The sequence below is a fragment of the Sciurus carolinensis genome, chromosome 11 (assembly GCF_902686445.1).
Source record: "Sciurus carolinensis chromosome 11, mSciCar1.2, whole genome shotgun sequence".
Classification (NCBI taxonomy): domain Eukaryota; kingdom Metazoa; phylum Chordata; class Mammalia; order Rodentia; family Sciuridae; genus Sciurus; species Sciurus carolinensis.
In genome coordinates, this window is record NC_062223.1 from 75,101,283 (window position 1) to 75,118,071 (window position 16,789).

General features: G+C 46.1%; 1 protein-coding gene across 2 annotated transcripts in view; it reads right to left on the reverse strand.

The window, feature by feature from the left end:
* Window positions 1-16,789, reverse strand: part of Clpb (caseinolytic mitochondrial matrix peptidase chaperone subunit B) — a 142,191-nt gene that overhangs the window by 10,676 nt on the left and 114,726 nt on the right. For both annotated transcript variants that reach the window (XM_047516746.1, XM_047516747.1), the window contains 3 exons: window positions 11,688-11,802; window positions 1,715-1,792; window positions 477-532 (listed from right to left, as the gene is read on the reverse strand). In XM_047516746.1, the coding sequence (XP_047372702.1) occupies window positions 477-532; window positions 1,715-1,792; window positions 11,688-11,802 (249 nt within the window). The remainder of the gene's footprint in view (window positions 1-476; window positions 533-1,714; window positions 1,793-11,687; window positions 11,803-16,789) is intronic.

Consider the following 16,789-nt stretch of genomic DNA (forward strand, 5'->3'; position numbering starts at 1 on the left):
AAGGCATAAGAAACCAGGTTTCAAAGGTCATGCAGGATGGAAAGAAGCAACAGGCATCATCTAATTTCCGTTTTCTCTGACAGCTGCCAAGACTTCCTCTAGCACAGTCCTGACTTGTGGACACCTCTCCAGCCTAAGCGCATGGGGAGGGAGAGCGCTTTAATAAATACTGCATCAGGGGCATTCAGCACAACACCTGGCATGATGTGGGAACTTGACAATGTTGTGTGGATGAATCAGACATGGTTTTCCCAAGAGTCAGGTAGACCGAGGATGATTTATTCCAATTTCATAGATGAAGAAACTGAGGCACAGAGAGGTTAGATAACTTTCCCAAATTCTTGGATCAATTGGTGGCCAGAGCTGAGGCTTGCTTCTTGGGTTGGGGTGCATCTTTTTGATTAGCTATGACTAGAGTCAGAGATTTTTGATAGGTTTCCATGGCCTGTCGATGATGCCTCGGTCCCGGCCCTTACCTTTTTTGCATCTTTGTGCATATATTTGGCTGTCTGCTTGGCTAGCTCTGTTTTTCCTAAGAAAAAAAGTGAGAGGAGTTAGGTTAGGAGCAGATGACTTAAAATGCATGAACACTAGAAAGCATATATTTAACAGATGGGAACACTGAAGCTCAGAGATTCTCCTCAGGTCACTTATGAAATGAAGCTGGGACCAGAATCAAAGTCTGCATTGCATCTTGATTTTTCTGTAGATGGTGTTGAGGTCCTTTCTCTTTAGCTGCATCCTAAGAGTAGAGGGATGAGTAGTCCAGAGCCAACTTGTCCTTTGAAGCCTGCACAAACTTCACTTCTCCTGGGAGTGCCCTGGTTTTCTCCATTTCTGCCCCACATCTCTCTTAACCCCTATGGTTCTGCCATTCAGTCAGGTCCCAGAACCACATGCCAAGAAGCGACTGGAAGGGGATGAAGAGTATGTCTAACTGGCTTTAGTGTCCTTCTTTGTGATATAAAGAAGCAATGATAATACCACAGTGGTGGCTCTGAAGGTCACTGGGAATGATGGTAAAGCCACTGGAAATTATTGTGTGGCACAAAAGGTCTACAGCATCATGGTTGAGGGTGGTACTTTGGGACTCTATATCTGAGGAAGAGCTAGATCTGTGAAGGTGTTTGAGGTGAAGATGAGACAACTAAATCAAGAAACCTTTGTCAAGACAATGGGGAGAGGGAGAGTGGGGGTGTATGAGGGTGGAGAGTGAGGGGCTGAGAATGCTTCAGACAAGGCAGTGCAATTGGCTAGAAAAATACCCAACCCATGTTATTGCAACCAGTACTGCTGTGACCCCCTGTGCTGGTCACTGGGGCTTTCTTAACCTTCCTGAAGCTAGGCTGTCTTGAATGTGGCTAGTGTGCTGAGCAGTGGAGGTGGTTCAATTGTTCCCAGAGGAAAGTCTGTGGGGATGCAAGTGCCTGGGCCAGGGCTAATAGGCCTTGAGGCCTGGTCCTCTAGGTGAATCTGTCCTTATACCACGGCTTCTAGGGTGAGGGTCATGATTCCAACATGGTAGATGATTAAAAACCCAGAGGCCTCTTTTTGGTGGCTCTGTAATTTGGAGGCAGTTGTTTCTGGAGCTGGGAGTTGAACTCAAGATGGCTGTCATGACCCCTGGTGCACAGCATCTGGGGCTGCTGAGCTCAGGCTAGGCACCCCCCTACCCCAGCTCCCCTTCTCCAATGTCTGATTTGTTCCTGATTACCTATTCCAGATGATCCCAAGAAGAGGAAGACCAGAGGGTGTTCTTCGTCGTACCAGCCATTCTCCTTCCTCCGGATCGCTACAGCCAAATACACAAGACGGAGGACGGGGAGGGAGGCAGATAAATCAATGACACAAAAGGCAGGATAATTATCACTAAGTATACAATATGTTTTACTGCTCTGCGCCCACTCAAAGTCCTCACTACCATTAGTGCTGCCTAATCTGATTAGCTGGCAAGGCCCCTAGAGACACCTAATCAGGTTAGCATGGATTTGGAAAGCTGCCCAGAGCAGATTTCGGATAAAGTTTTCCAGGATGAGCACTCAGCGTTGCCAGGGAAACTGAAAGGCGGGTGGATGGTGAATGGAGGTGAAGGGGGTGGGGGACTGGGGAAGGAGAATTTGAGAGGAACTTTAGCTTTCTCTGGTTACCCCTCTACTCACCTATGCAACTGTGAGAGGCAGAGGACCAAGGCAGACTTTGGCGATTTGGGGTGTGAGTTCTGGGGTCCTTCCCATTTGGGGAAACCAAGGTTTGGCATGCTGTCTGAATTAGGAAATGGAAACAGCCAGAAGCATTTTCAGGAAGCCAATTGACGGTGGTGTGAAGCTTGGGGCATAGAAGGAGTAAGCCACTTGGTTAGCATTCCTGCTAACCATAGCATCCAGTGGGAAAGATCTGTACTAGGTTCCCTTGGGGTTCAACTCTGCCACCACAGGCCCTGACTTCTCTGCTTCAGGAAGAAGAATGTAATCAAGGGCGATACATTTAAGGCGAGGAAATGAAGTGCTCAACTATAAAATGGGAGAATCGGGCTCAGAAGAACTGCTCAAAGGGTAAGTACAGAGTGCAGCGAGGCAGAACCTTAAGAAGAACCATTTACTGAACATGCTTATGCTAAGCATAATTGGAAAGTCCACCAACCACATATTTACTCAAGCTCCACAACAATGCTCTGAAAGGTAAGTATTCTTAACTCCATTAAACTGAGCAGGAAACTAAGGCAACAGATAAAGATCTTTCCCAAATCATACAACTAGTAGGTAGAGGTGCTTCTTTCTCTAAACCTGCCTTCTTTTAAAAAATCACATAAGGTTGCTTTAAAAACTGAATATCAATTTGGGCCGCATTAATGGAAACATGGCAGTCAGGAGCAGGAAGAGGACAGAGTCCTGTGCAATGTCAAGGTCTGTCTGCAGATGGAACATCATGTCTGGTCTGGTCCCTAGAGTGTTGTGGGGGTGGAAATTAGCAAAGGAATAAATGTTAGAGGACAAAGTCTGGAAGCTTAGTCAATCAAGAAAGAGGCAGTTAGGGATTTGTCTGCCAGTCTTGAGGAACCAAGCTCCTAACAGTTATATTGTGTGGCTTTCAAAGAAGCAGCTGCAGATGTCAGGAAAGGCTCTTTGGAAGAGGTGGTACCATGGAGGCTTGGCAGGATTTGAAGAAGTGGTCAGTATGACAGACATGGAGACACAGGAATGAACATGAGGAGTGTTGAGTGGAATCACGAGAATCTGAACCACCTGTCTGAGGAGTTTAGCCCATGCTTGTGGTCTTTCTCACTTTTTTTTTTCCTCCTGTGGTGGGATTCAAACCCAGAGCTTCATGCATATTAAGCAAGTGTACCACCACTGAGGCACACTCCTAGTCCTCACCTCTGTATTTAATGTTCCCATCTAAAGTACACTCTCTCCACTTCTGGTCTCAGTAGAAACAGATGGAAACTGCAACTTCAGAAACTTTGGACAAGACAATTTTGCCTGCCCTGAAGATAATCTCTAGGAACCCTGAAAGGACTTAGAATGCTCAGTACACCTCTCCCCAGGCGATCATCCAGATCTTCTCTAAGTGGGACTCACAGATCCCATAGGTACAAGTAGAGAAGTCCAAGTCTGGTTGAAGGGAGCTCCTGGTGTCCCAGCAGAAACAGGGAACTGGGGGTGAGGGTATCTGGAGGTAGCGAGGTACTAAAATGGCCGAAGCTAGACTTTGTGAATACTGTGTGTGAACATGTGTATGTGCATGTTGGGGCAGGGCTGAAAGGGTTCACCTGAAAGGAGGCACAATCTACCAAATTTGGCTAAATTGAGACTCTAGGTTGGGAAGAGGCTGAGTATGAACTTGGTTCAGGCTTGATGGGGCATCAAGGGAGGAAGAAGTATGCAGACATGACTCAAACAGGTGGCCTGGGGGGATGGGGCTCCCCAGTTTGTCACATACACGTGGTTCTGATCTTGTTTTTTGTTTTTGTTTTTTTTTTTCTTTTTCCAGGGCAGCATCCCAGTCCATTGATAGCTGCACACTGCTGGGCTGTGCAGTATAACAAACACCATGGAGAATGTGGAATTGAATTAGGCCTGGGGCCATCTTTCCCCCTTCTTTTCTAATAATGCACCTGGGAGAGAGCTCTTTATAATGCCACACAGACTCCACTGCACAGCTGTCCCTGGTCAATTCTGCCAGACCCAGGGCATAAGTCTGGGGTGGGCTTGATCTGGGCCCCCCATGAAACAGGTGAAATGCCAACCATTAAACAATTACAACTCTGGATATTTCTAATAATATCTGAAGAGAAAAACGGCCAAGCAGATGGAGTCCGACAGAATGAAAAATGGAAGCAGCTAGGAAGGACTGGGGAAGGGGAGCTCCAGGGTGTGTGGTGGGCAGGGTGGCTGGGGAGCCCAGAGAATCCTGTCAGGCCAGAGGAGAGACTGGAACAGACAAGAGATCTGGATGGGCCCATGAGGATGTGGCCGTTAAGTAGTTGTGCTCTCATGATGTGTGACTAACTCTGCCATCACTTTACAATCTGTGAAGAACCTCTGTAGACATAATTTCACATCAGTCTCATGAGCATACGAGGCAAGTGGGCAGGAAACTTGATTCCTGTTTTATAGATGAGAAAATATGAACTAAGAAGTTAGGACACCAGCTTGAGGTTACATAGGTAAATAAGTGAAGACTCTGGCTGACTCTGGCTGGCTGACTCTTGAGCCTATACTGGTGTTTCAGGAGCGTAGGGAAGGTAGGCAGCTATCCCTGGTCCTCTGGGGCTACGGCACCTCTTTGCATCCTTGTCTCACCTGGAAGAAGCTCCCTCTGTAATCTTCCTGTCTGGCTCACTCAGTCATTTGACACCTGGCCTCAGGAGCCCCTGTCCCTGTCCTCATCACTGTTCTTGGGCTTGAGATGGTATCAGGGCCTTCACATGGGCAGCTCAGCCCCCTTCCCTGGCCAGCCCCAACCAGGATCCTCTGCCTCCCATATGCTGGGCTGGTGACTGCCTTGCTTGTGTCCTGTCCCTTTCCAGATGCCTTCTCCTGGCCACATCTGTCACTACTGGATCATCTGAAACTCACCTGCAACAACTCTTTATGATTAATTTTGCCACAGCACATCTACCCTGTGGCAGAAGGGTACTCTGTACTCTCTGGTACATGCTCATTTATAGTGGTATGGTGGAGCGGGCAGGAGTTACAGGAACTAGCTCAGAGTGCTGTCTCTGTCACTTACTAGTTGACTGACTTTGAGTAAAACATCTATTTTTTTAGAGTCTCAGTTTCTTTATCTATAAAATGGAAACAGGAACGTCTGCTGTGTCACCCCTACATGAAGATAAAATGAGTTAATGGTTATGAAAACATTTTGTAAGCTGTGAAGAGTGAAGTAAGAGTAAGAGTAAAAATAATGGAAGTAATAGTGGTAGCAATGGCAGCAATCATTAGCTTTGGTATTTTATAGATCTCTTTCATCCTTATAATAATTCTAAGTGGATTCCTGAGGGACCCCTAAGACTAGCCCAATACTGGTATAATGCTTGCTGACTAAAGGAAAATGATTCTTGGTCTTTCTGAAATCATAAGGGGGAAAGAATAGATTCTTCAACTCTCATTTTACAAAGGGGAAGAATGCGGCCTGGACATGCATCTCCTAGTATTCCAGCTGGTTTCTAATACCTTTGGGTGACAAAGGCTTCCACTTTCTTCCAAACCTTCTCTACAGAGCGTTATGCATTGTTCAGCTCTTGCCAGGAATAAGGCAACCTACAAAAAGACCTAAAACAAGGCTCATGCCTTTGAGTGAAATGCTGTTATGAAAACAGTGGGTTCCAAATGGGGTGTGTGGGCCAGAAGAAGTGTGGGAAAGACACTTACGCCTGAAGGATGAGGGGAGACTGCCAGACAGTTGGGGGTAATGATAGGATATTCCAAGAAGGCCCTAGCCCGTGAAAAACTGAAGTAAAGAGCTGCCTCCTCCCACACTAGGTCTTTGTCTCCATTCGGCTCAAGGTTCTGGGGCAGACTCAGGAGGCTGACTTGTTCTTCTTGATAAGTTCTAATGATCTAGAATGGAGTTTTTAAATACAACCCGGAACCTGATTGTTCCATGCTGTGGTATCTCCCAGAGGAACCAGACCTTTGGACTGACTCTCATGGTTAAGTTCCCCCAGTGTCTACCAGCAGCATCAAAAGGGGCTCAGATTTTATTTACTAATTTCAACAACCTTTATATATTTGGATGCCCAACCCCATGAACAACTGATGGAAGTAGTTCCTGACCATGGAGGGAGACAGGCCCCTCAAACACAGCAGACCCATGTGGTAAGAGCCATGACAAAAGTAGCCACTGGAAGCCCAGAAAAGAGCCTGAATCCAAAGAAGGACTGGAGTAGGGGTATCTGGAAGAAGGTGCAGGTCTTGAGTTTGTCAGCAGGGAAAGAAGAAGTGGAAGGGCAGGGCAGCCTATGGAACCAGAACAGCAAAGCACAGGCAGGGACTCTGAAGCAACATGGTGTAAATGTAGAGCTGCAAGTAGTTCTGTAATTCAGGGATGATCTGGATACCTTTCTCATATCAGATACCAGTTTTTCAAAAAAACCAAATAGCCCAATCGATAAATGGGCAAAGGAACCGAACAGACACCTCACAGAAGAAATTTGAATGGTCAACAAATACACAAAAAAAGTTCAACATCACTAGCAATTGGAGAAATGCAAATTAAAACTACACCGAGATTTTATTTCACTCCAGTCAGAATGCAATTGTCAAGAATACAAGTAACAATAAATGTTGGCGAGGATGTGGAGGAAAAGGTACACTCATACCTTGCTGGTAGAACTGCAAATTGGTGCAACCACTCTGGAAAGCAGTATGGGGATTCCTCAGAAAACTAGGAATGGAACTTCCATTTGACCCAGTTATCCCACTCCTTGGCATATACCCAAAGGAAAAAATCAGTATACTATAGTGACACAGTCACATCAATGTTTATAGCAGCTCAATTCACAATAGCTAAGCTATGGAACCAACCTGGGTGCCCTTCAACAGATGAATGGATAAAGAAAATGTGATACATATACACTATGGAATATTAGTCATAAAGAAGAACAAAATTATGGCATTTGCTGGTAAATGGATGGAATTGGAGATTATCATGCTAAGTGAAATAAGCCAATCCCCCAAAAACCAAAGGTTGAATGTTCTCTTGGATAAGCAGATGCTGACTCACAATAGGTGGAGGTTTACTGGATTGGGCAGGGAGAGTGAGGGGATGGGAGTGGGAAAGACAGTAGAACGAATTGGACATAACATTTCTATGTTCATATATGAAAACACAACCAGTGTAATTCCACATCATGTACAAACACAAAAATGGGAAGTTTTACTTCATGTATATATGTCAAAATATATTCTGCTGTCATGTATAACTAAAAAGAATAAATAAAAAAATGTTTAAAAAAAAAGATACCAGTTTTCAAAGGTAGGGTCCAGAAAGTTGCAGGGCTTGGGAAGATTACTCTTTTGGATTAGTTGATGAGGAAACTGGAACATGAGAGGTCAGTGTGCCCTGATGTGAGACACATGGCTGATGCTGAGGTTCTGTACATGCTTTGAGAAGAAGAGTTTGCTTGAGGAGGTGCAGGGTATTCAGACAGTTAAATGGGATTGGGTAGAATGGTACCAGACACAGGCCCCTGGTCAGAAGAAGTTCCAAGGAAGCTGTCAGGTGTGTGCAGGTTGACCTGCTGCCCTGGGGAGGCTTCTTAGAGCAGGTCTGGGGAAAGGCCTGCCACCCAACGGGTCAAAAGTCAAGTAATATGGTTGTAATGAATGATTTCATTACAGTATGGCTTCTTGTCATAGCACATCACAGAGACTGACAAGGAGCCACACCAATAAATTAATTTCACAAATTGTTCAGCATCTACTCTGTGCTTGGAATTGGGAAAACAAGCAAGTCATGGCATCTGCCCTCAAGGAGCCCGTAGTCCACTGCTCCTGAACTGAGTTGGCCCAAGGAGAAACCAGTCAGTACGGGAGATGGGTTGGGTAGGGTGGGAATAGAAGGGCCAGAAGAGAAGGAACCACAGGCCTAGGGCAGTGATGACAGGCAGGAGATCAGTGTGGCGGTGTGTGCAGGGTGGCAGACGCAGGTGCTATGGCTGGTGTGTGCAGTACAGGTGAAAACAGCAGTAGTGGCCTTCTGTGCCATGTCAGGGCAGCAAGGGTCACTCAAGGTTTCCAGCAGGGGAAGGACACTGTTACGTCTGTATTTTCCAAAGATCAGTCAGTGAGAAGAACTGATTCTAGGGAAAGGAAAAGAGGCAGGAGGACCACTGCCATGGTTCAGGTGGGAGCTGCTTGTATCTGAGCTAGGGCAATGGTATCAGGAACAGGGGGGAGGCCAGGCTTGAGAACCTTTAAGAGGTAGAATGATAGAACTTGATACTTGGGTTCTAAGGGGCAAGGGGGTGGGAGGAGTCAAGGAAATGTCTAAGTTCCTATTTAGATCAGTGAATACTGGCCTAGTTCTGAATGCGTACAGATAGCTGGCTGCCTTTCTGAGGATGATGAGGGGCTGAGGTATTGTGTTCCCAGGAGGTCTAACTGACAGTGTGGGCATCTTCCCTTCCACATGACTCATAGCAGCTCTGGATTCTGGAAGAAGAACCTCATTTTTTGTGCCAAGGCTTTGGTTTATGGTATGGAGATTGGCCCTGCTTTGGCTCTGGTGACCCTACAAGACCAGAGAGGCCATGGGGCCTGGGTTATGGGGCTGGTGCTTTATCTCCTCCATTTGTAAGGCGGTAACTGTGCGCCAGCCTTGCTACAGGCCCTGCAGCTGGGGATCACACTGATAAATTCACTGTATTACTTTGCACAAATCAATATCCCAGCACTTACCAGGGGTTGATGTGACCGAAATTGGTTTCAGCCAATTCGTGAAGGTAATAAATGGCCATTTATCAAATCAATTCATTCTGCGGCACTTCTCTGGCTACCCATCCTCATGGTACCCATGGGGTGCCAGGCTCCATCAGCCAGTCCCTAGCACATATGTGATGCTAGGCTAGAGAACCCAGGGAGGCCTGGCCTAGCTTCTAGATGTACCCTACTCCTGTACCTGTTTCGGTTTTGAGGCACTGGGTGCTCTATGCCACCACAGGTTTTAACCCACAGTGCCTCATGCTTTGCCTGGGCCTGGAGCTACAATCACCAGGCTGGGGTCTACAAGTTTCTGGGAGCTAGACACAGGAAATGAACATGGCTTGGAACAGTACCATGAGATCCCAGTTATAGGGTTTCTCAGCAAGGTAGGTGCACAGTTACTGCTTTACGAATGGAGGCAAAAAAGTACCAGCCCTGCTCAACTGGGGCCCCAGTGGCCACTCTGTCTTTTCTAGGGTTTCTGTAGACATAGTAGAGTCAGTCTACAAACCATGGCACAAGGTATAGGGTTTTTCCACTGACCTGAGGCAGAGTTCAGGTAAGAGAATGAGATTTTAAATGGAAGGATGCACTTTGGGCATACATTGGATATCTTTTAGAGGTGAGTTGAGTCACCTACTCTTGCTCTGGGCCAAGGAGAGGCAAGATGGGTGACCCATTAAAAGTCAGCGTATCACCAAGAAAGAGGTGAGTTAGGGCTGGGATTCAGTCACAGGGGAATAAAACAGATCTGGGTTTGCCTTAAAGAGCAGAGGACTCTTGCCAGGTATACCATTCATGTGGTGGTGCACATCTGTAATTCCAGCAATGGGAAGGTTGAGGCAGGAGGATCCCAAGTTTGAGGCTAGCCTGAGAAACTTAGTGAGACCCTGTTCTCAAATCAAAAAATATAAAGGGTTGGGGATATAGCTCAGTGGTTAGAATGCCCATGAGCAATCCAGTAGTATAATAAAACTATGAACAAAACAAAACAGCTTCAAGGCTGAACATCTATTATTTTTCTTTCCCCAGTGTTGGGAATTGAGCCCAGGGCCTGGACACATTAGACAACTGTTCTATCACTGAGCTACATCTCCAGCACTCAAGGCTAAATATCTTGAGGACAGGGACTAGGCTGAATGGCACACAGGAAAGAATACATGCTTAAAGTCCCATGGTTCTGCACTTGGCATCCCACTACACAGGTAAGAAAACTGATGCTCAGAGAAGCTGGGGAGGCTGACCTGTATGGCAGGTAAGAGACAGACCCAGGTTGGTCAAATTAGCTCAATAGCTCCCTACTTCTGGGGAGTGTCACAGCTTATGAGCTTGAGTTGCTGGTGAGAAGTAGGAGGTCAAAGGACAGCAGGTGGCCTGCTGGAGAAGAAGTGTGGAAGGAGCTCAGAGAACACTGTAAGGGCAGCTGAGGTCCTGGTCCAAGTAGACGAGAGGCTCCAAAAAGAGGTGCTTATTAGATCTCCACCCAGGTAATCCATTTCTTAAGTGTGTTACCCTTCTCTTTAACCCATGAGAGTTCCCAGAATCTCTGCTCCCTTCACCTCTGACATAGCCTTGGCAAAGGAGTTGGGGGTTGCCATCTCTAGCAGCTGGGAAGGGATATCTGCCTCCAGACCCCAAGGGGACAGCCTGGTGTGATGTGGGCCTGTGTAGTGGGCCTGGGCATTCATAAAGTTCTTCCCAGCTCCTGTGTGTGCCAACAGGCCACTTTCTGACCTCTAGCTGGGGAAGTGGCTTCAGTCTGTGGTCTCCTTTTCTCTGCTGATGTGGTCAGATCCCTGATGAGGGTTCACATGGTGCTAGATGCTTGGAGAGCAAGGTAAGTGATGTGTTAGTGGTACTGGCCAAGACCTCTGAGGGCAGTGGGTTTAAACTCCAGCCAAGTATCAGATTCCCCGAAGGGTCTATTAAAACACATTTCCCAGCATCTGATTCCACAGGTATGGGTGAGGCTCAAGGTCTGACTTTTCAAGTTCCAGAGAAGGGTAGTGCTGCTGGGTCAGGGACCATGTTTGGAGATCTCCCCTCAGGGAGTTCCCTTTGCTTTGCCTGGCACAGGATTCCTCTTTCTCACCTCATCCTTAGGAAGGTTGCTGTCATGGCTTTATATAAAACTGTTCAGCGGGCTTCACATGGGCCAGAAGACCACAGATAAGAGGTTACAATCTGGTTTCCAGGGGCCAAAGTACAGGAATAAGGGCTTTAGAGGTGGGGAAGAAGGCATTCTATAATTGCTTGGGATGTTTTCCCTAAGATAGAGCCAGCTGCTGAAACATTGTTCTGAAGGGACGAGGAAGTCCTGGGCTGGCACAGAGAAACATTTCCTAGTTCTGGCTCAGCTCCGTACCACTAGTGATGGACAGGCTCCCACCTCTCTCTGGGTCTTAGGTATCCCACCTTAAGAATGGGGCAGGGGATAGAGGAACAGATGAAGGTGAGAGTTAAAATTCTAAGCACAGGAAAACAGGATTGGGCAAACTGTTTAAGTGTAGTGTCTTAGCTTCCTCACCGGTAAGATGGGAATTTGGTAGTACCAACCTCATGGGGCTGCTGAAAGGACTAAATGACACAGGATATGTAAAGAGCTTATAACAATGCCTGGCATACACAGTACTCAACAAATGTTAACTTTTAACATTAACCACATCTCTCCAGTTTGGTGGCAGCAGGATGTTCACCTTTTGGCAGCATAGTGTAAACTACCCTGTGCTTTCCTGAACCGGCTATTGTCCTCGTACTCACCAGCACCCACAGTGGCGATGGCACTCTCCTGGCCAATGATGTGCTCCTTCAGACGCTGCTCCAGGGGGAAGCGGCGCCGCTCCTCGGCTTCACGCTTCCGCTGCTTCTCCTGGTACTGCGGGGAGAGGGCAAATGGCTCAGGGGTGTCAGGCCCTAGTTTCATTCTATGCCCCCACTCAGGAGGAAAACACAGGTGTGGGACAACAGGGGTCCTGTGGCACAGCTCTGGTTCATGAACATGAGAGGATGATTTAGTTCTTCTCATTCTCCCTGTGTATCCTGGGTCACCCTGCCAGGGAAGAAAGTCATACATTGCCTTCAGGGAGCTCCAAGTTAAGAGCAGGCAAGGCAGGGTCTACAGACAAATGATTCTCAGACAGAACCACCTTCCTCATGGTTTCAGAGCATAAAAGCTTACCTCTAGGACTGCACTGTTCACCAGACAACTTGTGAGTCTCTGCTGACTCAGCTCTGAGCGCCCTGAGGGCAGGCACTATCTTTTACTCACTGCTATTTCCAGCACAAGTCCTGGCACAGTGGAAACATCTGGTATTTGCAAAACTAAATTTGATGACAGATACAAAGAGGAATTAGCAGCTAGGTGGGGTGGTGCAGAAGCACAAAGAAGGGAAAAATACATAAATGTGGAATATTTGGGGGGGTTTTCTGGGAGATGGGAGGCTTGAAGAAGTTGGAGGATCATCTGCTGACCAGGCAGGGAGGGATGAGGGTGTGGGCCTGACAGGAAAGCATTTCAGGAGGTTAGGAGCTGAGGAGGAAAGAAGCAGATTTTGAACTGGCAAGGAAAGACTGGATCTTCAGGAGGTTCCTTTCCCTGGAGCCCATGTGACACTGACACTTTCTAGACAGAGAACTGTCAAGGTAAGGCCCTGTCACAAAAGTTGTGGTTGCAGATTGCTCTTGTGGGCAGAGTGGATGAAAAATACCTGCTGCTTGGGCAGTGTTTTCCTGATATGGTAGTGACCTTGACAGAAGTTAAAAAAAATAAATAGCAAACAATCCAATTTTGGCTGTTGCTATCAGTCTGTAACTGAAAGCTCCCATCAGTCCTGGGGTTTCATATGGAGCAATAATTCGGCGCTGATCCCAGTGGAGCGACGCTTGCCGGCTGGAATCCAGAGTGTCACTGTGCAGCTCCCTCAGGCACCACATACATCACCTGGCTCTGCCGACTCCAGCCATATATCTGCCTCTTCCTCCTCCCTGCCCAGCAGCCCGCTCAGCACTTGGATCTATGTGCTAGAAAGCTGATGGGGAGATGCACACATTTTGGATGGGACAGTGCTGGTCTGCACTGCAGAACCTGAAGGGGCAGCTGGCTTGCCAGTGTTTCTGGGGAACTTTAGCTCACTTCTGGAAGAGGTGGCTACATGTCAGGCACTGTACTCAGTTCTTTATACACAGGGTCTCATTTAATTCTTACTGTTGTCCCCCATCTGAAGTTTGACTCCTCTTTTGAAGCACAGTGAGGCAAGCTGTGTGACAGAAAGAATAAGCTTCACTCCAGACAGACCTGAGTTCGAACTTCACCTCATCCATTTACCAACTAGCTGACCTTGGGAAGTTGGTTCACCTCCCTGAATCTTAGTTTCCTTCCTGTAACTTGGGAACTGTACTTATACTCACTGCACAGGAGGCTTGTGGGATGTTGGTGAGGAGTAAATGAGATAATGGACATAATATACTTTGCCACGTATATAGGTATAAGTGGTAGCCTTGAGTGACTCACATGGCTACCACAGTACTTGGCCCTCAAGAAACCTTTGATAAATGTTATTTTTCTTCTCTTTCATTGCATTTTGATAACTGACTGTCTAATCTGGTGCCTTTTTTGAGTACCAGAAAGTAGAAGCCAGGAGTAAAGTCCTCTATGCACAAATGGTTCTGGAGGCTTCCTTCTTGAGGAACCTTGTTCTGCAGCTGCAGCTTCAATACTCACCAGGTTCTAGGGACAGCTCTAAAGCCTGAGGCAGTTCATATCTGGCTTGCAGTTCTCTCTACAAGGCTGAGAATTCTGCTTCTAGGTACTTTCCATCCACTGGTCTCTAGGGCCTCAGAGAATACACCTTTTCCTTTTGCCCCCGGCAAAGCCTGTTTGTTGACTTGAGTATGACCACTGTGTCCTCCCTGTGTCTTCTCCAGGGAAATCTACTTCCTATAACTTTTCTTCAGTATCATAATTTTAGGTTGTCTTAGTATCATATCATCTTGGGCATGGGGAAAAAGTCCTTGCTTTCTATGGGGGTGAGCATGGGGGAATGGTTACACCATTAACTGACTAGTTTCTCAGGTGCTTTCTAGATAGTCTTGGGAACGGTTCAAACTATGGCCTACATCTTTGAGCATATCCTGATTTCCTTAAACCTGGAGTCCCAAATACCTATGCCTAGTCAGAAAAACCTCTGAAAATTAATCAGTCTTCTTGATAAAAACACTGGGATTATGCCGGGTCAAAGGTCGCTGCTGCACACTCTTCTCCCAATGCTTAGCAAAGTTTGTACTGAATAGTGTATCGAATGAATGAACGAATAAACAAAGGAATGAATGGCTTTTAAAGGTATAAGCCACAAACCCAGGTTTGTGAAAAACTCTTTAGTAGAAGAAACTAGAGAAGGAAAAGGTTTGGTTTGTGTATATTCTATTTGGGAGAGGGAAAAAAGAAGGATGAGAGGAGATAGGTAAGGACTCCACAACCGTAGGCTACTGTCATCTTGGCTCTTTGAGGAGATGGGAGGAAGGCACAGGACTGAGCTAAAGGCTCTTCTTTAGTGGGGGTGCAGGTATTTAAAGAAGTCAGACAGGTAACCCAGCCTGCAGAAGAAGAGGGCACTGGACTGCGGCACTGTGAAGGGACCGCCAGAGAGCAAGAGTGGGGAGTGATCATCCTCTTAATAAAAGCCATGTACAATTAACTTCAGAAGCTCTCACCTGGAGCTGGCAGCAACCAGTTTCCCATGCTGCATCTTGGCTGCATAATCGCAGCCACTGGTTTCCATCAGTCTTGATTTAATATGGCACCCCTCCTGGCTGTGAGTGCATTTACAGGAAAGGGCTGGGAGGCCGAGGCGAAGCCTAGTTGGGCTTGCTTTGCTCAGGAGTGGGTGGCTGGGCTGTGGAGGAGGGTTTGGGGAGAAGAGGTATGGCCGGCATCCTGATAGATGGGCATCCCTCAGGGGACAGGTCTGGCATGAAACTGGCAGTGAGAGGGCAGCTGGGTTGGGGTTGGTGGGTAGGCAGAATAAGATTCCAGGCAAGAATGTGATAGAGAGAGATGGAGGAGGGAAGAGAGACCAAGCTGCAGTTTGCCTCTCATGAGGAGATTAGGCCTACAGAGTCCAATCACTGCTTACAGTCAGAACCAGATATGCCCCACACTCCTGACTTCCTGATTCACACCCTAACTCATATCACTGTCAGGGTGTTTACCATGCCTTAAAATGGATGACAGAGAAGACAGGGTATAGAGGACAATAAAGAGGACCAAGGGGTAACAGAAGAGATTAGGGTGGGGAGAGGACAACAGAAGAGCCCAGGGGGTCCAACAAAGAATTCTGGGGGAGGCAGAGCAGATGGGAACATGAGACTGGAGGATCACAGAGGTTCACCAGGGACTCCCAAAAGTCTATTGAACTAGCCCACAAAGTATGCAACCCTTTAAAGGGAAGACTAGACACAAAGCAGGTGTCAGTCCCATCAAATGTGGTGGCCACCAGGTCAGCATCTCAGATACTATTCTCCTCTCCTCCTCCTTTTGTCACTAGAGCAATATTTTTAACATATCAATTAAACAGTATCACACCTCTGCAAATAGTATGGTTGATCGTGAGACAAGACTGATAGAGATTGAGAGGGGCATGGAGTAGCTAAAGTGAGAAAATGAAAATGTGTTCTTCTCAGAGCTTCATATCAAGGGCATGTGACATTGATTTATTCCATAACTGTAGATGTTAATCTTGATCACTTGGCTAAGGTGATGTCTGCCAGGGTTTTCTGCTACCATTTTTCTATTTGCAGTTATACAAGTATTTTGTAGGGAGAGATTGACACTATGTAAATATCCTGCCACTTTTCAAACTTCCATGCACTAACTTTAGCATCTACTTACTGATGGGTCTTACCAGATTTGGGATCAGTATTTCAGTTTTACAACTCTATGATAAAGGTGATAGTGTCATCAACTTTAAGATAGTAAGTCAACTCAAGCAAGGTTACACTGGCAGCAATTAAGAGGAAAGAACACTAAATTTTACAGGCTGATTCTAGAGCCTGCACTCTACACCTGAGAATGAGAATAGACCTGTTCCCCACAGATAGGTAGTTCAGAGTCTATTCCTATTTCTACTTCCAGTACAGGGCTAACTAATGAATTTATTGAAAATAAACACCAGAGGGTGTTCTTGCCAGAAATACATAAATAACTTCCTTATGAATTGAATCATAAGGAAATGCTATATAAACCCAAATTCAGGGACATTCTACAAAATAACCAGCCTGTATCTGTTAAAATGTCAAGGTCATGAAAGATAAGGAAAGATTGAGGAACTATTCCAGATTAAAGGAGACCAGAGAGACTTGACAACTTAATACAACTTGGGATCCAGAATTTTCTTTTCTTTTAAGCAGAATTATTGGAACTACTGGTGAAATATAAATAATATCTATCTATCTATCTATATTTTTTTTCAGTGCTGGGGATTGAACCCAGGGCCTCGTACTTGCAAGGCAAACACTCCACCAACTGAGCTATAGCCTCAGCCCCTGTATATTATTTTAATATAAACATTAGTGTCTTGATTTTTATGATCCTACTGAGGTGACCCAAGAAAATATGGGGTGGGAGTATAGCTCAGTGACAAGAACACATGTCTAGCATGTACATAAGTTTAATCTCTGGCACTGGAAAAAAAAGAAAAAGAAAATTGTATTTGTTCCTTGTTGTTTAGGAAATATATACAAGTATTTAGAGGTAACGGAGCATAATGTGTGTAACTTATGCTCAAATTATTCAGAAAAAATTATATATCTTTATGTATATTATTTATATACGTGAATAATAAGGCAAGTGTGATAAAAATGTTTAA